The 24,763-nt window shown below is 39.0% G+C and overlaps 1 protein-coding gene across 2 annotated transcripts in view; it reads left to right on the top strand.

Moving 5' to 3' along the window:
* Positions 1-24,763, top strand: part of CLPX (caseinolytic mitochondrial matrix peptidase chaperone subunit X) — a 44,267-nt gene that overhangs the window by 17,253 nt on the left and 2,251 nt on the right. Inside the window, exons 2-12 of one of the 2 annotated variants that reach the window (XM_063448807.1) lie at positions 2,554-2,714; positions 5,529-5,643; positions 5,758-5,912; positions 7,407-7,566; positions 11,667-11,708; positions 17,052-17,228; positions 20,748-20,912; positions 21,301-21,389; positions 22,222-22,386; positions 23,166-23,465; positions 23,810-23,902. In XM_063448807.1, coding sequence (XP_063304877.1) covers positions 2,554-2,714; positions 5,529-5,643; positions 5,758-5,912; positions 7,407-7,566; positions 11,667-11,708; positions 17,052-17,228; positions 20,748-20,912; positions 21,301-21,389; positions 22,222-22,386; positions 23,166-23,465; positions 23,810-23,902 — 1,622 coding nt within the window. The remainder of the gene's footprint in view (positions 1-2,553; positions 2,715-5,528; positions 5,644-5,757; positions 5,913-7,406; positions 7,567-11,666; positions 11,709-17,051; positions 17,229-20,747; positions 20,913-21,300; positions 21,390-22,221; positions 22,387-23,165; positions 23,466-23,809; positions 23,903-24,763) is intronic. The other variant, XM_063448808.1, reaches the window with a different exon arrangement.

Below are 24,763 nucleotides of genomic sequence, written 5' to 3'. Positions count from 1 at the left end.
AGATCCTGAAGTTATAAAAATTTTGTTGGCAACTAACAAGGAATCTACTTCTAGAATCTACGCTAGGATTTGGAAGATATTTTGTCAGTGGTGTTGTAGGTTTAAAGTCAACCCTGTTTCCACGTCCATCCAGAAGATTCGAAGTTTCCTTCAGATGGGATTTGCAAAAGGTCTTAAACCTGCTTCGTTGAAATTACAAGTTTCTGCGATCAGTTTCTTTTCCCTCAGATGCTTAGCCTCAAATATTCTGATTTCAAGGTTCTTCAGAGCTCTGACCTGTTTGGTGCCCTATGTTAGGGAAACCTGTCCTCCCTGGGATCTAAACTTAGTCCTTTCCGCACTTTGTGAGCCACCCTTTGAACCATTGGAGGAAGCGTCCCTGAAGATTATTTCATTAAAAAACGTTTTTTTGGTGGCTATCACATCAGCTAAGAGAGTGAGTGAGATCCAAGCTCTTCGGGCGAATTTTCCTTTTTTGGTTTTTCATCAGGACAAGGTGGTTTTAAAGCTCGACCCTTCATTCATCCCTAAAGTTTTGTCTGTTGCTAATGTCAGCCAAGAAGTTGTGTTGACTACTTTTTGTCAGAATCCGTCTAATGCCTTGGAAAGTAAGTTTCACTGCCTAGACGTAAAGAGATGTCTTTTGCAATATCTAAAAGCTACGGAATCCTTTCGGAAGGATAAGTCTTTTTGTCTTGTTCAATGGCACAAGAAAAAGGGTATGAAGGTTTCAAAGAGTTCACTGGCTAGATGGCTGAAGGATTGTATTCTTTTGGCATATTCCACAAGTGGCGCAGAAATTGCAGGCCCTATAAAGGCCCATTCTACTAGAGCTGTTTCTACATCATGGGCTCTGCGAGCAGCTGCTTCACCTTCTCAGATTTGTTCAGCGGCTACTTGGTCCTCTCTCCATACGTTCTCAAGACACTACAAGTTAGACATACTGGCCTCGGAGGATGCAGCTTTTGGGCGTAAGGTGCTTCAAGCAGTAGTGAAATGAAACCCGCCCTCAGGATTTGCTTTTTTATATCCCTTTGGTATAAGCACTGCCTCTAATCTTCAGGAAAGAAATTTACGGTAAGTAAAATTTTTTTTTTTTTTTTTTTTTTTTTTTTTTTTGAGCAGCTTGTATTTCTCCAGAAGCTACACGTGGCAGTTGTGGCTATAATCTTGCTTTGTATCAAAACCCCCTGAACTTTCCACTTAAGTGATTGAAAAGTACTGACTTATTTTTTATTCTCCCCCCCCCCCCCCCCCCCCCCCCCCACAGGCTCTGGCCTGTCAGGAGTTCAAGTAGTTCAAACTGAGCAGTGATTTCAAGTGGTTGGGGACAATCCTCAAGTTACACATGGCAGCACTTAGAGGACGTTATCTCAACTTCCTCCCAGTACTTATGAATAGGAATCGGCACTGAAGTAGGGTAGCCTGCAACTGCTATGGCAGCTCCTGCCCTTGACCTGTACCTGGCTATCCTGGGCCCTGAGGAAGCTCACATAGCTAGATCTATACAGAGCTACAGACTACGCACCTACACCTCATGCAAATAACACAATCAGGCCACACAATCCCAACAGCACTGACAATCCACATACATGCAATACCACAAGAAGCTCCACAAATACATGTGACATATCATCGACATATTCATAGTTATCTTGCACAATGCCACAAACTACTCATGAACATATACAACAGTCTACATATACACGAATACAATGTAAAAATATAGGACTGGCATGCCAAGGGACTTCTATATTATTGTAAAATGTAGACAAGTGATGGGCAATAAAAACGGGGGTAGGTGCAGCGCTTCAGTAATCCTTAACAAGGTATATGTTGCGATAACCAGAGAAGAAATAATGGTGTAGTATGGTTAAAATAAAAGACGTGCACACTCACTTTTCTGGAGCTGGTGGTGTGTTTCTTTCTTTCTTTTTTTTTTTTTTTCTAATATTGGTATTTGACAGGGAATTCCCACTACTTACTTTCATGACATCACTATTTACATCTGATAGTACTCTTCTCAATAGCTGTCCTTTCTATTTCCTCCTGCAGATCCGCTTTCTCTCACTCTATGTACACACATAATATAGTCCACTTTGTCTTCCTGTTTCCATAGCTTGTTAAAGCACCAGCTTTAGTACATGATGTGGGTTTCAGGTGATCTACCTACGGAAGCCGATTTGAGTACCATTTTTGCCTGCTGATATAAAATATTTGTCAGTACTGCATAATTGCTTATGCTTTTTTTTTTGGTCCCCTTGTGGGAAACTGTAGAAAATCATTTTATTCTAACATTCAAATTTTTTTTTATATATTTCTTTTAATCAAAACTGTATTTCAGGACTTCTGTTTTCAAACATATTGGATCTATTCTTCACACTGACTTTTTAAATGGCATCACTCACACCGTTCTAGTGTCTGTTGCCAAAACCCTTTGCAGCTGTTGCAATGTAGCAAAACTTGGACACTATGCCTATGTCCTATTTGTTAGGCTGAGGACAAAGGTTGGGCATTTCTAAATTGCATTTACTTGTTTTTCTTTTCTTACAGGTTTTGTATGTGGCCGGGGCCATTTGTCTGTTTATAGAAAACCAGGGAATTTTGAAACATACGTTCTAAGAAAGATCCCACTTAGAAACTTTTCTGCAACGCCTGTGTGTTTCACATCTAAAGATGGTGCCAGTAAAGATGGCTCTGGAGATGGAAATAAGGTAAGGTGTAGAAGGGTAAAGACTCAAAATATGAAAAGTAATAGCAGAAATGAAGCCTTCGTACAGAAAGATAAATAGGGACACACAAATGTCTTCTTGCCCTTTAATCAGGGACAAGTTGATATTGAGTGCTGGTGAACTGGCCTAGATAGTGATGACTAACAACCATGGCTGCCTTTGGTATTTGAGTAACGTAGATGGTGACTTGAGTGGCAAGGGTATGGAATTAATTTTTTTTTTAAAAGTGTCCAAAGGATCAAAGTGGTAACTCTGGTAGTGGTAGCTTGAGCCACGGTCAAGAGTTCTGGACATTGACAGGGTTATTTGCTGAACTGAAATTTACTTAAAATCTGAAAGGAACATTAAGGCAAAAATAGCTAATCTAGGAAATAAAATCTATAATTATTCTATAGTCACAACATGACTTTTTGCCTTCATTTTGCCATTTGGATTTAAATCTGGAGTCTTGTGTCTTCTCCTCTGGCATCACCTATGCTCCCCCTATCTTTGTAGTGTGTGTGTGCTTGCTGTTAATATGTGAGTTGCATAAAGAGTACGGATTGTGCTTGGTGCAAGTGAAGGTTAGCAAGTGAAGGTTAGCTGTATGTTGTGGGTGGGGTGTGCTGGCTATATGTAATGTGTGGGAATACATAAATTACACATGCTCTGACACCCACAGCACAGATTACCAGCAGCTGCCTTGATATGGTCGTGTGCAGCCACTACCACGTGGTCTCTGCTAATTTAACAGCTTTTCGAACGCTAGGATATGACTTCACGCTGTATCCCAGCAGTCATCTGTTATGAGGAGCTGCTGATGTCGCGTCCCCCTCGCCTTCATACAGCGTGACCGCATCCAATTGCTGCGGTCGCGCTCTTTACAATAACTTAACTGAGGCAAGTAAGCTTGTCATTCAGCACCCTCGTGGAGTGATCCCCCTGACCGGTGTGGCGTTATAATGAATGCCGGCCGCTGCGGTCCCACAAAACAATATAGACCTGCCTACATCGTCCAAGAAGGCGCCGATGTACGTGTGATGTCACACAAACGACTCGCGCACGTTTTGGGGACAGAGGCTATGTACAACCAATCAGAACCTTAGGAGGGTTATTTAAACTCAAAATAGCATTTGGTCAGTGTCCTGTCGGGGTTTCCACTAGTTGGTTGTCAGCGTGTTCTTGTTATAGTTCTTTTTGGCATTTGACTCTGGCTTGTATTTTGACTTTCCCTTATTTCTGGTATCCTTGACATTTGACTTGCTTCCTCGTTGTGTCTCTTTCTGTGTCCCTGACCTCGGCTAGTATTTTGACCATTCTTTGTTACGTTAAGTCTGGCCATTGTAAGGCCCGGTATACGTTTTCCTTGTTCATTGTGTGTTATATAATTCCGCGTATTGGGTCATATAGAAATTGTGACAAGATGCTTCTCACACCTGTCTGTAAGCTGCAGCCTTCTATGGCATTTGCAGGTGGGCCAGCCTGGCTCTCCACCTGCTAGATATGCACTTCCTGCCGCACACCAGTTCTCCCCAAGGCAGCCCTGCCATTTGCCTGCGGCAGGGCTAAAATTTTATAAATTCCAGTGCCTTGAACTGCATGTCCTGGATTTCACATGTTATAAATTCCACATCTCTGTACGGGAAGTGGTTGGAGGAGACACAGGAAGTGAGCAAGTGTGATTGGTAGAGACCTAAGGAGTGAGCATACTTATATTTAATTTTTCTTTAAATTTGTCTACAAAGAAATTATTGATATTTATTTGAATCACAGTTCTTTAGCTTTTATATGCATTTATTTTATCTACGGTTTTAAATATGAATATGATTTGCATGGTGTATAATTTGGTCACTTAGTGAGAAAGATTATAACCCTTTTGCGTCTGAATATACTATGTTTAAATGTGCATTCTGGCAAAAATAACCATGATACACCCTACATATGTATTCTCTTTATAGAAGAAGAATTTTAGTTCTGTGCGTTTCAAGTCTTCTCTGTGTGTGTGTTTGTTTCAAAGCACACATTTGACCACCGTATATTCAGGATACAAAAATTCACCTTAAAGGAGCATTATAGGGTCAGGAACACAAATGTATTAAAGTCTGCAGCTCCCGGCTTTGTCCCTGTTTCATTTAGACCTGTCTGCTGACCAGCAGAAGTGGTAGCCTGATCCAATCACAATGCTTCCCCATAGGATTGGCTGAGACTGACAGAGGCAGATCAGGGGCAGAGCCAGCACAATTCAAACACAGCCCTGGCCAATCAGCATCTCCTCATAGAGCTGAATTGAATCAATGCATCTCTGAGGAAGTTCAGTGTCTGCATGCAGAGGGAGGAGACACTGAATGTTTGGATGCATTTTAGGCAGCCATGACCCAGGAAGGATCTCTAACAGCTATTTGAGGAGTGGCCAGTGAAGTTATCACTAGGCTGTAATGTAAACACTGCATTTTCTCTGAAAAGACAGTGTTTACAGCAAAAAGCCTGAAGGTAATGATTCGTCTCACCTGAACAAATTCAATAAGCTGTAGTTGTTCTGGTGACTATAGTGTTCCTTTAATACAGACCTTTATCAACATGTAAATAAATAAACTTTTAATAAGGTCACCGGCCATGGCACAAACCAGTCCAGGTTTTTTGCATGTTTAAATTTATAATGCGCTGTTCACTCTTGGTTACATTGGACACAAATTGATTAGAAACCAAACCTCTGCATAGAATATACTTTAGACTTTATAATATTTAAAATATCTTGTGGTATGAGACCTATTAAACATGTTTTTATTGTTTAAACCATTTATAACATTGTTTTTGCAGAAATCTGTGTCAGAGGGTGGAAGTAAGAAATCCTCAGGGGGTTCTGGTAAAGGTGGGAATCAACTGCGTTGTCCAAAATGTGGAGACTTATGCACCCATGTGGAGACTTTTGTCTGTAAGTGTCATGATCACTTTTCTTTAATTTGGAAGCTTGCCAAAGACATGCCTATGCTCAGGCAAGCGTGTGGCTGAACATTTTGATCTGATTTCTCCATTTGATCTCTTGCAGCATCAACACGTTTTGTGAAATGTGAAAAATGCCATCACTTCTTTGTTGTGCTTTCGGAATCTGATTCCAAGAAGACAATGAACAAGGAACCGGAGACTGCTGCTGAAGCTGTGAAACTGGCATTTCAGCAGAAACCACCACCTCCTCCAAAGAAGGTTTATATATCCAGATAACTAATTATCTCACTCTTGTATGAATAGAATGCAAAGTGTATTTTATTTCATTTGACGCCCATTAATGCATTTTGGATCTCCAATTAAGATGTCTAGTTAGGTGTTCTTTGTAGAAAGTGGTCATAAATGCAGAAACAAGAATTACAATTCTGTTTGAGATTGTGTTGCTGCTCCCTTAAGCAATATTTTGTTTTGGCATTAAATATGGAAAATTCTTTCTATATTAACTCCATAGGTGTATCTCAACTAGCACTCTTTGGGATCAGTCCATGTATTGTCTTAAAACAATGGCATACAGTTAGAGTTTTTATTTTTTAACATAATTTCAGATACATTGCTAGTACTTGGAAAAGGGTATACTGTATAGACGAGGGTGGTGGCGTGTAGAAGGATAAGAATAAAGGGAAAAAAAAAAAAAATATATATATATATATATATATATATATATATATATATATATATATATATATATATATATATATATATATATATATATATATATATATATATATATATATATATATATATATATATATATATATATATATTTTTACATTTAGTTTTAAATCTATGTACCGTATAAGTCGAGTTTTTAAGCACATTTACATTGCCATAATACAGACAAGGGGCTGTGTAGGAGGGGGGCTGGCAGAGAGCGTTTACTTACCTCTCCTGCAGCTCCCTTCAGCTCCCTCCTCCTCCGCGCCGGTCCGGTCAGCTCCCTCTGCAAGTCCCAGTTTAAGTCTCGTGAGAGCCGCGGGGTCATATTGCGGCTCTCGCGAGACTTACACTGTGAGCTGGCAGGGGAGCTGACCGGACCGGCACGGAGGAGAAGGGAGCGGCAGGAGAGGTAAGCGCTATCTGCCAGCCCCCTCCATTGAACTGCCAATGCCACTGGACCACCAGGGAGTGAGAGCCCACCCTCCCTGCCATGTATCAAGCAGGGAGGGGGGATGAAAAAATAAAATAAAAATATTAATTATAATAAAATAAAAAAATATTAATATAAAAAAATTAAAATTATAATAAAAATGCACTCGCACGCGCACAGTCACACTGTAAATAAATATTCAATTAATATAGTTTTTTTTAGGATCTAATTTTATTTAGAAATTTACCAGTAGCTGCTGCATTTCCCACCCTAGTCTTATACTCGAGTCAATACGTTTTCCCAGTTTTTTGTGGTAAAATTAGGGTCCGCTTATAATCGGGTCCGCTTATACTCGAGTGTATATACGGTATACATTTTGTTTCAGGAGTTAATAAGCATCAATTGTATTGTAACAGAGTTTAGAATGGTATCTTGTACCTCACAATTGTAATGTTTTTTTCTTATAAATGTTATCAAGTCCCTCGTTACCACACACTTGTAATGACTGACTATATGCAGTCTCACGTTAACAAAAAAAAGTGTGTGCATTTTAAAAGTCTGTCATAACTGTTGAATCTCCTCCATTGTGTTTATATTTCTTTCAGATCTACAACTACCTCGATAAATATGTGGTGGGTCAGTCTTTTGCAAAAAAGGTGCTAGCTGTTGCCGTTTACAATCATTATAAGCGGATATACAATAACATCCCAGCAAACATCCGGCAGCAAGCAGAGGTGGAAAAACAAGCATCCTTAACCCCAAGAGGTAAGTCTGATGGTTTGATTTCCATGGTACCATTATCTTTAACAAGCAATGTGGGGAAAAAAACACATGCTGCTGACTGGTGCCCTCCTCTATTAAATGTTAGTTGTACAGATGTATAAAATGTAGCTTCTCTATATATAAAGTAGAAGATTAATGACCTGCAGTCAGTCTGTTATGTGGCCATTTCTTGCATCCTTAAATTCAAGATTCAGTCTTGTATGTTTCTTTTTCAAACTGGTGCCAGTATGTGTTCAATCCCACTATATCAGCTGATGTATCACTGAAATCATGTAATTCAGTATCCATTTGCTTCTACTATTTATTATTCTTGTTCTGTATTTAAGTCTGACATTTTGAGAAATGTGTGCAGTTTGCACACAAGTCAGTGTACCTAAAGGGGCAATCTCGGCACCATAACCACTGTACCCAACTTTTCTTTTTTTTAAAGAGGTTGTACAAAAAAAACAGGCTTTCTACCGGCACATGTGGCTTAATATCTCCGTTGCTATATTTTGGCTTATTGGCACCATAACCTCTCCAGTGAGTTGCGGAGGTCATGGTGCTTAGACTGCTTTTTAAAAATATATATAATATAACTTTATTTACATTAAAATAAAGACAAAACTTTGCTGCATTTCAACCTGACACTGACTATTTCAAAACAAAAATGCATAGAAGTCATGGATATGTCTTGGAGCAATGTGTTTTTTTTTTTTGTTTTTTTTTTTTTTATATATATATTTTCTCATAATTGTGAAGTGTGTATGTGTCTATATTTTATAAAACATGGAAGGTGGGAACGTTTTGGTCATGAATATATTTCTGTAAGTAGTCCTCACAGATGGTGATACACTATTGATGCCCTTATTCTATTGAAATGGGATATGGAGGAAAGTGTTAAAGGACCACTATAGGCACCCAGACCACTTCAGCTTAATGAAGTGGTCTGGGTGCCAGGTCCATCTAGGATTAACCCTTTCTGCTGTAAACATAGCAGTTTCAGAGAAACTGCTATGTTTACAAATGGGTTATTCCAGCCTCTAGTGTGGCTGTCTCATTGACAGCCGCTAGAGGTGCTTCCGCGCTTCTCACTGATTTTCACAGTGAGAAGACGCCAGCGTCCATAGGAAAGCATTGATAATGCTTTCCTATGGACTGGCTGAATGCGTGCGAGGCTCTTGCCGCACCTGCGCTTTCAGCTGATGACCTCAGAAGAGGGAGGAGAGTCCTAGCGCAGAGGGAGCCTGGTGCTGGGAAAAAAAGTTAAGAGATTAACCCCCTTCCTCCCCCCTCAGCCCGGCGGGAGTGGGACCCTGAGGGTGTGGGCACTATAGTGCCAGGAAAAAGAGTTTGGTTTCCTGGCACTATAGTGGTCCTTTAAGAGCGTTAAACCCCCTTTCTCATTAATGGTCCTTGGATAATGTGAGCCCAAGATTTCCTCGAATGGAACTTCAGTTGTAGAATCCACGTCATACCAGTATAAACTTTCTGTGCACTGGTCACTTCTCTTTTGTAACAAATTAACATTTGTTCTTGCTTACGATGACCTTATAATAGGATTGGCAGCATAGTGTTGTTGCTGTATGTTGAAATCAGGAAGGGAGCAACATAGCAGAAATAAAGGAAATCTGAGAACAGTAACTCTGACACAGCGTTTAAAGGGACACTTCAAGCTGGTGCTGAACCCCTGTATGTTTAACACATTTAAATATAAAGTATTTATATTGCAACTTTTTAATAAAAGAGAGAACCTTCCTTGATTATTCCCATCTTGTGCTATCTGTTGAACCTTTCACATGGTGGCACTTTTTATACATTTTCCCTAATGTTTCTGGTCCGCTTTTTCATATTTCTCTCCCTCTGGGCAACCTTTAACTTGGCATGTCAAATTGAATTTGTATATACGTTACTACTGCCTGGTGACTGATGTTTCCCTTTAAGTTTAATGTCATTGCTACATATACCATGTTCAAATCTTCTTCTCTCCACCCTACTTTGAATAATTACAGTGAGTTGTATGACTTCTACTAATAGCCCAGCCTTTTAAAAGGTTATAGGATAATAACCACCTTTCTCAGCTCACTGTTTTACTTCATCAAGATTTGTAATGAAACCTGATTATCAACCACTTAACCAATCCTCCCTTTCTTCCAGCTGTGAATTGTGGTTTCGTTTCTCCTTTTTTAGTGGGGGATGTGGTTCTTTCTTTGTAGGATCCTTTCTCCTCCCCCAGATTCTGATTTAAATCTACTGTTTTATTGTATTTTTTTTTTATCCATAAATAAGGAGAAAAACACTGCTGTGTTCCCACTTTGCTCTTTTCCTATATTTTATTGTATACTTTTAAAGTAGACCTGTCCTCCTCAAGACAAATGCAGCTTAAGTTAAAGCTGCAATGCTAGCAAATCTATACATTTTAATTTTGTGGACCCTACACCACCAATCATTCCATGGCAATACACCAGTGTACCAAGAGGGTCTAAGCTGAGAACTGAGTGATCAGGAACAGCAAGAGATCCTTTCCCCACGCAGTTCTCTGCTTTTATTGTGCTTCTCACATGCTGCGGCAGCAGTGTAATACCCATAGTCCCTCTGGGAATGGTGACCTTGAAGAAAGGAGCACCAGGTAAGTAACACTTCAGCAGTTCCAAATCAATTTTTTTTTTTTTTTAAAGCTCCTAAAGAACACTATGAAAGATAAATTTTATCTATTGATTTGGAACTGTTGAAATGATATACCCATACCATTTTCATGTTGAAACTTAAGTATGTTTTTGTTTGTGTGGGGGGTTTGTGTGGCTTTACATGTACTTAAACATTCCAGTGTATGCGGGATGGAATTGCTTAAAGGGGAAACCATCAGTTTCCTGGAATTTACACCATCGTATAAGATGTTTAAAACCACATCTGACTTGTAAACCATTTTCATGTGGTGATCGGTTTTTCTATTAAAGATTTAGCAATTGACAGGCACAGGTAGGTCACGCATTGAATTGGACAAGGAGCAATAAACATTGTATGTTTCCACATATGACCTTTTTTAGAAAGGGATAGAACATCAAACAGTGAGTGACCGGCATCCTCTCGGGTTGCTTTTTAAAACTGTGTTGTATGATCAATAATGGTCACAACTACAACAAGCAATGTATAAGGCTCATTATGTGGGGTGAAATGGAAGCTCTCATTAGAGAGATAAAAAAAAAATTGTGTATTTGTTTTCCCCAGCAATCTAGTAGATGTACCCCAATGAAAGCATTAATTTAATTATGCATTTTGATTTCATTGGGGTATATCTAAATACAGCATTCAAAATCTGCAGTCTTTGCAAGCCCAACCAATCTTCCCCAGCCCAGACTTTTTGCAGCTCATTGAGAAGTCTTTGCAAAGTCTGAGGTTTGAACAAGTGCTGTTGCTTGAGTTTAGCTCCACTGAGCTGAACAAATCCGGATGGAACAAGGCTACTTGTCTGACAGCCAGATGGGTGCATAAAGGCATATTTGTGAGTGGTGCTTTCTATTGAAATCTGCAATTTTATTTAAATGGGGGTGAGGCACACACTTCTCACACATAAAACGCTAAAGTTATTCAGGTGTGTGGGGTGTCCCTTTAAAACTGTTATACTGTTCAGATTAAAAAAATAAATAATGGTATGGCAACATTGACGTGTTCTTCAGTCTTTCTAAATAAACTAGTAAAAAAATTTAACCCTTTTGCCCAATTAATCAGATTTGTAAAAGTTAAGATATCATAGAAAGCTGGTCTTAAACTGAAGCAAGTATAGGTACTGCATTTTTTCTTTTTTTCTTTTGCTTTGCTCTAAACTTGGCTATTCAAACAGCCATGAAGATCTCTAGTTCCTGGCAGTATTTAAATTGCTTAACAAGCTCTGTCAGACTGGCACCATGGATGTATACTAATGCTGGATCAACACTTTAACATTTGTTAATGCATACACTTAGCTTTAACCAGAACGCTTTTTCAATGGTCCTGACACATGCAGGCACACAAACAAATATATATAGAATTTTATTTATTTTTAAAAATACTTAATAAGCAGGTGGCTCATCTCTTAATGTTATTGTTTCAATCCCTCTTTGTAGAGTTAGAGATGAGAAGACGGGAGGATGAGTACAGATTTACAAGTAAGTGGTCTCTCATCTAGCATCCTTGAACATGCCATACGTATTAGGGGAAATTGTTCTATGACTTGATATATCAGTCCCTCTAGAATACAACTAATTGGAACTGCATACCAGCTAAGTTAGTTTTACAGGTGCAGGCCATATTTACTGTATGTGGACTTAACCCTTGTTCTGGCATATAATCTTAGAGCATTAGCAATACAAGGGAGTCTGTTTATTCATTGGTCCATTAACATAGCTCTAGAGGGTTTCTTTTATTTTAGATCTAAGCACCCCTTGTTTTTGTAAGTCAGCTCTCCTGTAATCGATCCTCTGGTATCTCCATGCTGCAGCTCCTCTCTGCCCCTGCAGATTATCAATACTGATGATCTCTCTGCCAATAGAATGCTTCTCATAGAGTAGCAATAAAATCAATACTCACTATAACTTTAAATGCTTCACAGAGCGAGTGTGTAGGAAACATTCCAGGCTATCTGACAGCGTGTAACTTTTACCAAATTCTGTTAAAATGGTCACCCTTATAAAATAGGACAGTGGATATTCCATTAATCCTGAAATACTGTCTTAAATTTGGTACATATCATGCATGTGCCCTGGAGTTTTGACTTGTGAAGTAGTGTATATATTGTATAGCCTTCAAGGTAATGAAGGGAGTTTGTGTTTCTTGTTTTTTTTTTTTGGACACACTTGAAGACTGCATCAGTAATACTGGGGGAACTAAAAGGTGTTCTAAAATTTTCTGGCAGGGTTATTGTAATTTTTAGATGGTGTTCATGCAGTTTTATCCTTGAAATATCTTCAGTCAGACATGACTACTGGGCTACTAAGTGGGTTTTCTGTCCCATTGAAAACCTGTATTATGACAGTAAGCAATGGAAAAGTAAAACTGTCAGTTTTACAATGAAGGGTCATAACCAAGCTGGTTTTAAATCATGTGACTGCAGCTCTACACAACTCCATGTCTGTGTAGTAACACCGGAAACCTTTTCGGGATCTACTCGGTTACATTTTTTTTTATTCTATTTTTTTTTTTTTCTATGCTTTTGAATTTAGCCCCAGAAATGCCATTAACTTCTAACTTTATTGCAAACCGTACAGACTAACTCTACAAATCTATTTACACCAATCCTTTGTCAGGAGCACACATCAATCACCCTCTTGCTTGCTGCATGCTGCTACTAACATGGACATGCTCTGTGAAGGTTTAATAGGGAACTTACTTTGGATATTCCCCCCCAAAAATTTAAATCCTTTTGAAAATACCCCATAACCTCTGTAGACATTGTTTCTATTTAATCTCTTCCGCAATCTGTGTGATGCCAGAAAAGAATAACCGTTTCTAACCATGATTGACAATGAGCCATAGTGGAGGAGCCCATTACAAGATAGATGTAAATACCACTTTTTGACTTTCTACATTTGTTTGCTAAATACAGGGTATACCTAATCCTATATAAAATCCTGGGTAGTGACTACTGCACTTTTATACGTTCCTTAGTAAAAATTGATATTTAGTAGTAGTTGTATTTATTTTTGTATGTTTTTAGCTAGAGAAGCACTAAAGGTACGCTATAACGTTGGAAATACAAATGTGTATTCCTAACGTTATAGTGCCCTCTTAAATGTTTAGGTCATAGTCTCCCCCTTGTAAGGTATAAAAATGCCTTTTCTCCATCGCAGTGGTAGTCTCTGCGCTGCTATCCCACCTCCTTGGCTAAGATCCAGAGAGCTCTCAGCCAACCCAATGATTTCCCATAGGAAAGCATTGGGAGGCTAGTGTGCATGCATGCTGCCCTGCTTCAATCAGATGTCTGAGTCAGCCTGATAGACACGACTGAGTTTCACTTGACTATTTCTGCAGAAGTGCCTCTAGTGGCTATCTGTATGACAGCCACTAGAAGCAACTAAAACCTGCAACCTAATTCTGTTCCTGCAGAATGGCACGGTTTTAAATTGCAGGCTTGAACAGATAGGGAAATGGGGAAAAAAAAAGTAGCAAGAGACGTGAGAACGGACAACCGCTCAATTGGCCTGCCCTTCGGTGGGTCCCCTCTCAGTTCTCAAGCTGGTTTTAGCTCATCTTGTGCCATTACGGTTGGGACCAGTCTGATATGCTTCAGATATGTTCTCTCTGTAATGGCACAAGATGAGCTAAAACCAGCTTGAGGTCTGAGAGGGGACCCACCGAAGGGCAGTAATTGAGCTGTTGTCTGTTCTCACCTCTCTTGCTACTTGTTTATTGTCAAATGTTCTAGATTTGCTATTTCTGCATTCAACAAACTTGTGTCCTGATCTGTATCCAAATATTAATGGATGGAGGACTCTATTTAAACAAAATACCTCTTCTGGCTGATTTGCAAGTCATTAAGGGATTGTGCAACTAAATATGACAGGAGAATGTGTCTGGTTTGTGCAGCATGAGATTGCTCCACAACATAAGTAAATATGCAACTTAATGGATGCAGCAGAAGACCTATAGCCACATTTGTTGTGTGCTGAGTCATGCATGGTAACAAAATATAGCCATGTTTATTTGTTGATCGACATACCAGCACTCACAGCAGAAACGTTTCGACACAGCGGTAAGGTGTTTATCAAGTCCTAAAGTGATATCAAACATGGTGCAATTAAATTACAGTGCAAATCAATCATGTGATCGAGGTATGACCTCATAGAAGCAGCCATATTATGTCTACAATATTTAAAGCGATATTGGCTATATGCATTCTCACGTAAAAATAAATATATTAAAAAAAAAAAAAAAACAATTTTCACATTCACTTTAAATATTGTAATATGTAAGTAAGTTATCTAGCAAAATCCCTTGTAAGTTGATGTCTTTAAACCAATACGGGAAGCACTTTTAGATAATAATGCACAATTAATATTACAAAAAAACAAAACCTTATTGTATTCTGGTGAGTATAATCATTGCCCTCAGGCTTTTTGCTGTCAACACTGTTTTTGTTTTTTTGTTTTTTCAGTAAAAATGCAGTATTTACATTATAGCCTAGGGGTAACTCCACTGGCCACTCCTCAGATGGCTACTAGAGGTGCAGCACTGCCATTCAATGTCTCCACCCTCTGCATGGAGACACTGAACTTTCCTCATAGAGATGCATTGATTCAATGGATCTCTATGAGGAGATGCTGATTGGCCAGGGCTGTGTTTGGCTTGTGCTTGCTCTGCTACCTTGATATCACTATTGGAAAGCATTGTGATTAGTTCAGAGAATCACTTCTGATTGTCAGCCAAGCAGGCAGATCAGAGGCAGAAGCTGCAGACTTGAATACAGGTAAGATTTTACCATATTTAGGGGGGCAAGAAGGGGCTAGATGGTAGTTTTAACACTAGGGTCAGAAATACATGGCTTGTATGACCCTATAGTGTTCTTTAAATATAATATGTAGGCACTCGGTGGCTCTTCCACAATTGTGTAAAATTACATTGACACCACTAACTTTTTATAGCACTATAAGGTCAGGAATACATGTTTCTCTCCGTCTCTCCAGAGCCGGGGGGTCAGAGCGTGGCAACGCTCCGTGCAGCAGTCAGACCGCGAGACTTACAGTGGAGCTGACCGGAATGCAGCCAGCCCCCCTCCTACACAGCCCATCCACTGGACCACCAGGGAATGAGAGCCCACCTTCCTGGCCAGCTAACAGGCAGGGGGGGACAAAAATAAAAAAAAATTTAAATATCAAAATAAAAATATAAAAAAATAAATGCCTACCCCCACCATGGCTCTGCATCACACACTGCATTCACACACGCACACTGCATTCATTATATACACACACTGTAAATAAATATTCAATTAATATAATTTTGGGGGGGGATCTAATTTTATTTAGAAATTTACCAGTAGCTGCTGCATCCCCTCCCCCCAATGTCTTATACTCGAGTCAATAGGTTTCCCCCTTTTTTTCTTTTTTGTTGTAAAATTAGGGGTCTCGACTTATATTCTGGTCGACTTATACTCGAGTATGTGTTTTTTTTTTTTTTTTTTTGTGATTTGGGAGGGTAAGTAAGTTATCTGTAACAAAAAACGGGTCTGTTTTAATCAGTTTGTTTGTGGTCCCTATAATCAATTTGGACTTGACTGAATGCCACATAACATTTTAGGTCAAAGTAACACAGGAATACAGATGTGTACAGGTCTCACAAACTTTCTCTCTTCTGTCCGTTTACTATGTGTTGTAGAATTATTAACCCCTTATAACTTATATCCATTATTAGGCCCCTTATAAACTATATAATCCTTACTGGGCCCCTTTAATACTATATTCTCATATTCAGCTCTCATGCCTCGTAGTTTAAACTTTACAAGATTCCTTTGTTCGTAGAAACAGCATGTCAGCAGAAAATGCTAGAATCTTCTGATTCAAAGAACACACTGTAGCAGATAGTATTGATAGAGTGTATAATTGCCAAAGAGGCCTTGAGAATACTGAGGATACTAACCTTGAAAGACTAAAGGTACCAGCTACTCTTTATGGATAGCTGCCAAAATGCCCCCTCCCATCGAAAGAACTCCTCGTGCTAGCAAGATGGCGCTGAAATCTGGAGGAGAACTTTATGACGTCAGTTATGATGTAAGACGTAACACCCAACAGGGAGGGCATTTAACTAACCACTTCTTCTCTTAGCCAATTGACAATGTTTCCTCACTTTTTATCTTGATTTTACAATGATGTAATTTTATCTTTAAAAAGGACTTGCAAAGCCTGCTTTGTTCAGATGCTAATAAATTTCCTGAAGTGCTTTTAACCTGAACTCCGTGTGTCAGTGTGAATTTACTTCTGCGTATACGCAATTTAAACATCTCTAATTTGGACAGGAACAGATAGTCATTCAAACTTCTTTGTTTGCTTAAAAGATTCCCTTATCACTATGCATGTAGGAAAAGGGGGGTATTTTTTTATTTTTTCTCTTTTTCATCTAGTTTTAAAGTGCCTCACTGTGACACAACATGGTTACATAAACTTCAGGCTTGGGTTTTACATCCAAATGATCTGTACGTCTCCTGGTGCTGGCTGTTTGGTTAAAAATGTTTCAATGCATATGTTCAGCAACAAATGTTCTTTCGTGTCTATTGAATGTGCATTAGTGTAGTCTAAAGTCATGCCTCCCAGGTCAGGGAATTTCTGAAATCATATTGATTTATGACTTCATTGGGATTAATTTGCTCCAGCCTGCTCATCTGTCATTACTGTCTTTGCTACATTGTTATAACTCTTGAAATTTGTTTGGTACGGATTTGGTCTGAGAACCCGAGTTGTGGTTTGTGTGTGGGTGTTGTGGGTTTTTTTTTTTCATCGTTCTGTCTTCTTTCTAATCAGAACTGCTGCAGATTGCTGGAATCAATCCACATGGAAATGCCTTGGGAGCATCCATGCAACAGCAAGTAAACCAGCAGATGCCACAGGAGAGGAGAGGGGGTGAAGTGTTGGATTCAAACAATGATGACATTAAGCTGGAGAAAAGCAACATCCTTCTGCTGGGTCCTACAGGCTCTGGTATGATGTAATATGCTAATTCTTCCAAACAGTAATACCAACTATTGCATTTTCAGAAGGACACTTTGGTTAATAATACTTTGATCTAACATACTGTACAAAAATGTTCCTACTTGTATGGAATTACAGACACGAGAGCCAATATAATCTGCAAGTCTATCTTGTCCTTCCTGCATTTATTTCAAGTCATAAAGTGATAGCAAGTTCTTTTAAATGGTTCAGTGTAAAACAGAAAATCATAATTTACATTCTGCTAAAATCAACTAAATTGTAGTTATTTGGTCAAATGCTTGTGCAGTACATCTGAACTCTGATCTAGTTGATCCTTGGGTGAAATGAATGTAGGAACTGCTGGTGGACCCAAGCCCAATGCGAAAAAAAGGGGGCTCAGGGGCACCAAGGAAGATTCTATGAGTTTACTTATGTTTGAAAATAAAAACACCTTTATTATAGGGTACACATTCCCCAAACGAAATAAAGGAAACTTATAAATGAAGCTAACACATCTAAAAAAATAAATATATATAAATCGAGGGAGGTAGTAATATATATCAATGAGACAGGAGAGAGTGATCAAGTACCTAAGACCCTTAAACCAGGGGTAACTTATGTATCTAAGAGGTCTGTGCAAAATATAGACACAGCTTGTTGGGGGCTAGAGAAAAAGCCCTTAGAAGAAATAGTATATACAACTATAACGTTATCAACACTCGATACATTTAGGTAATAGGACTAAGAACATTGTATCAATTGTGTCCAGGACTAGAAAAGTCTTGTTGGATTAATTGCTCAATGTTTTAGTTGTTGGTATCTAGCTCGACTAGCGTGTAACACCACTGTAGTGCCCATTAGAGATCATCAGTCTTATACTGGTGCCAAAAATACACCATAAAGACACACTATTGCTCTTGACTACAGAGTTATTCAATCTGTATCTGCAGATTTGTGTAGAATTATCTACAGACGGGGTAAAAAACCAAGTTGCTTAATACAAGGTTGTCTATCCGCTAGAAATCTTATGCAGGTATCATTAGTTCTTATGCAGGCATAATTAAACTATTGTCTTTCCAGCTTGACTAGCGTGTAACCCCACTGTCGTTCTGATTAGAGATAATAAGTCTTACATTAGTACCAGACACACTATTATTCTTAACCAAAGGGCTATTGAACCTATATCTGCAAATCTGTGTAGAATTATCTACAGACGGGGTCAAAAAACCCCAAGTTGCTTAATAAAAGGTTGTCTGTCCGCTGGAAATCTTATGCCGGTATCAATAGAACTAATGCAGGCATTATTGAACTATTAACTCTCCAGGGGATTGCAGCACACCCTAGGAATAGTTGCGCTCACACTGGTACTTATGAAGCCAAAGTGCTAAATAGTAGTGCTGAACCTGAAAGAACACGGCCACGAAAATCGAAGACCAGAATCACTCTTAAACTGATATAATCGTCAGACTCCTACATACTCATCTACCTCCCCCCACCTGGTGAACACACAAGTGCTCGGTGATAATTAAAAAAGCATTAACCTAACGCACGTTTCGGCGCTATGCAAGCGCCTTTCTCAAAGGTAAAGGAGACACTGCCGTCGGCTCGTTTTTATAACACATTACTTTCGTCAGGTAGCCAATCGGTGGGCGCCCCTATTGGGATACTCTCGCGCCAGAATTCTGATGGGCGGTCTATGTGTTGTAGCTCCGCCTATCCACGTCTTTGTGGGCGTGTGTGAGACTATCGCCCATGTGATCCGAAATTAGCATAACCTAAAAAGGTACATGGGGACGAAATATTTGTGTAGTACATTGTCTCGATCCTAGAGATCGATCTTAGCCGCTAATTACTACCCCAACAGATTAAGATCGATCTCTAGGATCGAGACAATGTACTACACAAATATTTCGTCCCCATGTACCTTTTTAGGTTATGCTAATTTCGGATCACATGGGCGATAGTCTCACACACGCCCACAAAGACGTGGATAGGCGGAGCTACAACACATAGACCGCCCATCAGAATTCTGGCGCGAGAGTATCCCAATAGGGGCGCCCACCGATTGGCTACCTGACGAAAGTAATGTGTTATAAAAACGAGCCGACGGCAGTGTCTCCTTTACCTTTGAGAAAGGCGCTTGCATAGCGCCGAAACGTGCGTTAGGTTAATGCTTTTTTAATTATCACCGAGCACTTTTGTGTGTGTTCACCAGGTGGGGGGAGGTAGATGAGTATGTAGGAGTCTGACGATTATATCAGTTTAAGAGTGATTCTGGTCTTCGATTTTCGTGGCCGTGTTCTTTCAGGTTCAGCACTACTATTTAGCACTTTGGCTTCATAAGTACCAGTGTGAGCGCAACTATTCCTAGGGTGTGCTGCAATCCCCTGGAGAGTTAATAGTTCAATAATGCCTGCATTAGTTCTATTGATACCGGCATAAGATTTCCAGCGGACAGACAACCTTTTATTAAGCAACTTGGGGTTTTTTGACCCCGTCTGTAGATAATTCTACACAGATTTGCAGATATAGGTTCAATAGCCCTTTGGTTAAGAATAATAGTGTGTCTGGTACTAATGTAAGACTTATTATCTCTAATCAGAACGACAGTGGGGTTACACGCTAGTCAAGCTGGAAAGACAATAGTTTAATTATGCCTGCATAAGAACTAATGATACCTGCATAAGATTTCTAGCGGATAGACAACCTTGTATTAAGCAACTTGGTTTTTTACCCCGTCTGTAGATAATTCTACACAAATCTGCAGATACAGATTGAATAACTCTGTAGTCAAGAGCAATAGTGTGTCTTTATGGTGTATTTTTGGCACCAGTATAAGACTGATGATCTCTAATGGGCACTACAGTGGTGTTACACGCTAGTCGAGCTAGATACCAACAACTAAAACATTGAGCAATTAATCCAACAAGACTTTTCTAGTCCTGGACACAATTGATACAATGTTCTTAGTCCTATTACCTAAATGTATCGAGTGTTGATAACGTTATAGTTGTATATACTATTTCTTCTAAGGGCTTTTTCTCTAGCCCCCAACAAGCTGTGTCTATATTTTGCACAGACCTCTTAGATACATAAGTTACCCCTGGTTTAAGGGTCTTAGGTACTTGATCACTCTCTCCTGTCTCATTGATATATATTACTACCTCCCTCGATTTATATATATTTATTTTTTTAGATGTGTTAGCTTCATTTATAAGTTTCCTTTATTTCGTTTGGGGAATGTGTACCCTATAATAAAGGTGTTTTTATTTTCAAACATAAGTAAACTCATAGAATCTTCCTTGGTGCCCCTGAGCCCCCTTTTTTTCGCATTGGGCTTGGGTCCACCAGCAGTTCCTACATTCATTTCGATATTAAGGGTTAACCCCTACATAAGATTCTATGGACACACAATAAGACCCTGTTTGATCAGGGAGCTTATTTCTTTACAATTATAACTGATCCTTGGGTGAAACCTTTACGTTTGGTGTCTTGCGTATTGTTGACCTATTTTGCTCTGACTCCCAGGTAAAACTCTACTGGCACAGACTCTTGCAAAATGCTTGGATGTTCCCTTTGCTATATGTGACTGTACCACACTGACCCAGGCTGGGTATGTTGGAGAGGATATTGAGTCTGTGGTTGCCAAATTGCTTCAGGATGCGAACTATAATGTGGATAAGGCACAACAAGGTATGTGGTGTTTTCTGGTTTAGTTTGCGGTTATTGTTTAAAACCACAAATGTGCGGCTTTTAGATATCAAGTAGGATTTAAGAGTCCCATTATGCTAGTTATCGGTCCTTTTTATCCTTTAGGTCAAGATATACAATCCTCTTGTTCATTCCTGAATTTGACATATTGGCAATTTATAGTGTTTGTGGCACATACAAATAGAACCAGATACTTTTGCAATTGTGCTAGACGTTGAAAGATTGGAATTTGCAGTTTTGTGAATGAGCTTTATCTTATTTAATATCTGGCTTCCAGCTGCTTTTGTGCTGTCGTCCATGATGAAAGTTTTATTCAAAGGAAACTTTCCAAAGTCTAGCTGTCGCTATTGTCAATGTTTTGTGCTTGCAGGAATCGTATTTCTGGATGAGGTTGACAAGATAGGCAGCGTCCCAGGCATCCATCAGCTGAGAGATGTTGGCGGTGAAGGAGTTCAGCAAGTATGTATGAATAACTTTTCTTAAAGCTGACTTGTTAGTATGTTTATAAAATGAGACCAGTGTGTTTACATTTTTATTTGTTTTAAACCTAGTTCTATACATTTCCACTCTTAGGAGTGTCCAAGTCCAGAATTCTGGAGAGAAAACTAATACTTTTTGTCATGCAAGACACATTTACTTGAGAGCCCACAAGTCATGACGTATGAGAGTCCCTCACCACTGGAGGAGGTAGAAAGGATCATGGTGCTATGCTTCAACACATTCCTTCATTTAGCCCCTACCCTGTAATCTTCAGTTTGGATACAGCCATGTGGAGGAGGAACAGCAGGAAGGAAAAAACAAATCGAGCAGGCCAGTTGAAGCACACGCACTCAATGAAGAGAAGGTGTGGGTGTGTTGATGATTTGCTATCTCCTCTGATTTGAGAGGGCCTTAATACCATGTGTCATGACTTGTGGACTCTCACCATCCAAGGAATGAAGTATGTGTGCAATTTACTGTGGAAACTTGGTGTTTATGTGGGACATTTTAGGGAAACTTGGTGTCTAGGTCTTGGTAACAGACATTTTTAATGGTAGTTTTCTTTGCTCTGTCCAAACTACCTTCTTAAACACACTCCTTGAAAGTCTTTCCCAAGCGTCTGATGTTCATTAGCAGGAAGAATAATGGAAAAGGTATACTTAAAGAGCTTGAAATAAGTAGTGTATAAAAAGAACACTTATTGCTATGATTTGACAACCATATTCAAAAACTTTCATTTGATGTGAATACACAATAGAATACATGCCTAGCTGCACTTATTTAAACAAATTATGGTATGTTTATTTTTCAGGGTTTGTTGAAGCTTCTAGAGGGCACAATTGTCAATGTCCCAGAAAAAAATTCAAGAAAACTACGTGGCGAAACTGTTCAAGTAGACACAACAAACATCCTCTTTGTGGCATCAGGAGCATTCAATGGCCTCGACCGGATCATCAGCAGGAGGAAAAATGAGAAGGTTTGTTTTGTATCCTAGTTTTATTTTATTGCATTGCTTTCTTCCTGTGGATTAGCAAAGTACTGTTAGGTCTTACGGCAAATGTTTCCATTATTCGTGTTACTACTGCTTCTGCGGAGATCTTAGTACAAATATTCTTGTGTACAGGGCTGTTCTAAACTTTTCTTTTCTTTTTTTTTTTTAAAACCACTGCACCTTTGTGATTAGGAGTACGGTCTTGAACACATATAAACATATTGGCTTTTATGAGGAGATGAACTCTGTGTCACGTTGATGGCAGGAGGAATGGTATTTGGTTACCATTGAGATCTTCTTTATTTATCAAACTCTTGAAAATGAACAAACCTGAGTCGGCATTCCTAGCACCATATCCACTACTATAAACTGTCAAACCTAGAGTGCTTGGCGTGTCGCTTTTTAATTGTGCTTATTTTAGAAGGTAGATGGTTTGTCTGATATAGCTTATCTTTTCTAAATGCTTGTACCAAGTTCCGCAGAAGCTACACTCTGTACCCGAAATGTAAACTTTGAAGGCAGTCTTCGAGGTCTAGATTTGTTTCATACAATCTATATGGCTACAAGACATTTAACTTGCCTTTCTGCCAAGACCATTGGACAGCAGTTGACATGACTAACTGTTATGGGCACTATTCTTCTCAAAGTTCAGCAACTTAAGTTTGGGTCTTTCACTGCTTGCTTTTATTTAAAAAAAATTCTTAAATCTGCAATGTCCTTATACATTTTGAAATGTAGTTCACTTTTTCCCACCCATTTTTCAGTATCTAGGATTTGGCATCATCTCGAATTTGGGCAAAGGTCGCAGAGCGGCGGCAGCAGCTGACCTCGCAAACACAAGCACAGAATCAAACGCCGTGCAGGACATCGAAGAAAAGGATCGTCTACTTAGACATGTGGAAGCCAGGGATCTTATTGAATTTGGCATGATACCAGAGTTTGTTGGGCGCCTTCCTGTTGTTGTTCCACTACACAGCCTGGATGAGGAAACACTTGTGCGCATCCTTACTGAACCACGCAATGCAGTGGTACCACAATACCAGGCATTGTTCAGTATGGATAAGGTGGGGATTCAGCTGTTCGTGTGTATGTGATCCGTAACTATATTGAAGCATTAGGAAGATTTAAATATCTTGTATTGCAGAGCGAGGCTGCATTCCACTGGATCACTGGAGCTTCCTTTGTCTTGTTCCAGAAAATAGAATGTTCAATGAAAGCTAATAGCTTATTAGAGTGTGTTTTTAATATCCTAGTTTGTATGTATGCATTACCAGATTCCAGATGTAAAAACGTTTTTCATTTATTTTTATTTTTTCCCGTTCTAAAACAAAAAGGTTAAGCTGCTGACCAAAACGCATTTAATTAGTTAGTATTGTCCCCTTATTTTATTGTTTTCTTTCCTAAACAGTGTGAATTAAATGTCACAGATGGTGCTCTGAAGGCCATTGCAAGGCTTGCCCTTGAAAGAAAAACCGGTGCTAGAGGACTCAGATCAATCATGGTGAGCAATAATCTCTATAGCCTTTATTTTGAAATGGCATTTTGCATGTTCAAACCGCCTACCACAATGTAGCTTGTGGTATGATTTACTGTTTTGATATCTTGGCCTACATGAATAAAACGGCTGATGGATGAACACTTTAGCTTTGCTGCTAGACTGGCTTGTGAGCTATTGCTTTATAAATTACCATGGACTGTATTTATTTAAATTTGCTTGTATAATCAGTTAATTTAACATTTATAACCATTCTATTTGAAGAATTGTCTAACAATTAAACCATTATGTGTTTGATGAAAATACTGCACAGTAAAAGAGCCAAGTCATTTTGACTAGACAGGTGTGACAAATGGTATGATTCAGAATGTCTCCATTCAGTATTTTGTAAACGTAAACACGTTAACAGTAATATAATTCAACCGTAATTTATCAGATTGTTTAGTAGAAAATTAATCTGATCAACTGTGTTTTATTTTTTTTTTAAATTTGTTTTTGTCCATTTGATGACTAATGTCCATTTGATGTTCATTAGTCTATCCTCTTCTGAATTTCCTGGTCACTGACCTCCATTTCAGTTTTTTTTTTTTCTGGATGATTGAAAGGACCAAGCAACTAAATCCTCTTTCCCATGTTGCAAAAAAATGGAAAAGGAGGATTTAGGAGTAAACCCAGAGTACATGTTCTTTAATAGTGGTGCGCTACAATTATATGAACGGCACACACCGCTTCAGTTCTTAAAACTACTTTGAAATCTCAACTAACAAATATTGGCATTTAGACACACCATTGGCAAAGCCAGATGTGCAGTGTTGACCCAACTCTGCCTTTCAGAGTGATGGATTAGTTTAGTTATTGTAATTGTGC

The sequence above is a fragment of the Pelobates fuscus genome, chromosome 3, assembly GCF_036172605.1.
Source record: "Pelobates fuscus isolate aPelFus1 chromosome 3, aPelFus1.pri, whole genome shotgun sequence".
Classification (NCBI taxonomy): domain Eukaryota; kingdom Metazoa; phylum Chordata; class Amphibia; order Anura; family Pelobatidae; genus Pelobates; species Pelobates fuscus.
Note: the sequence above shows the minus strand (reverse complement) of the source record. Positions and strands in the feature narration are given on the sequence as shown.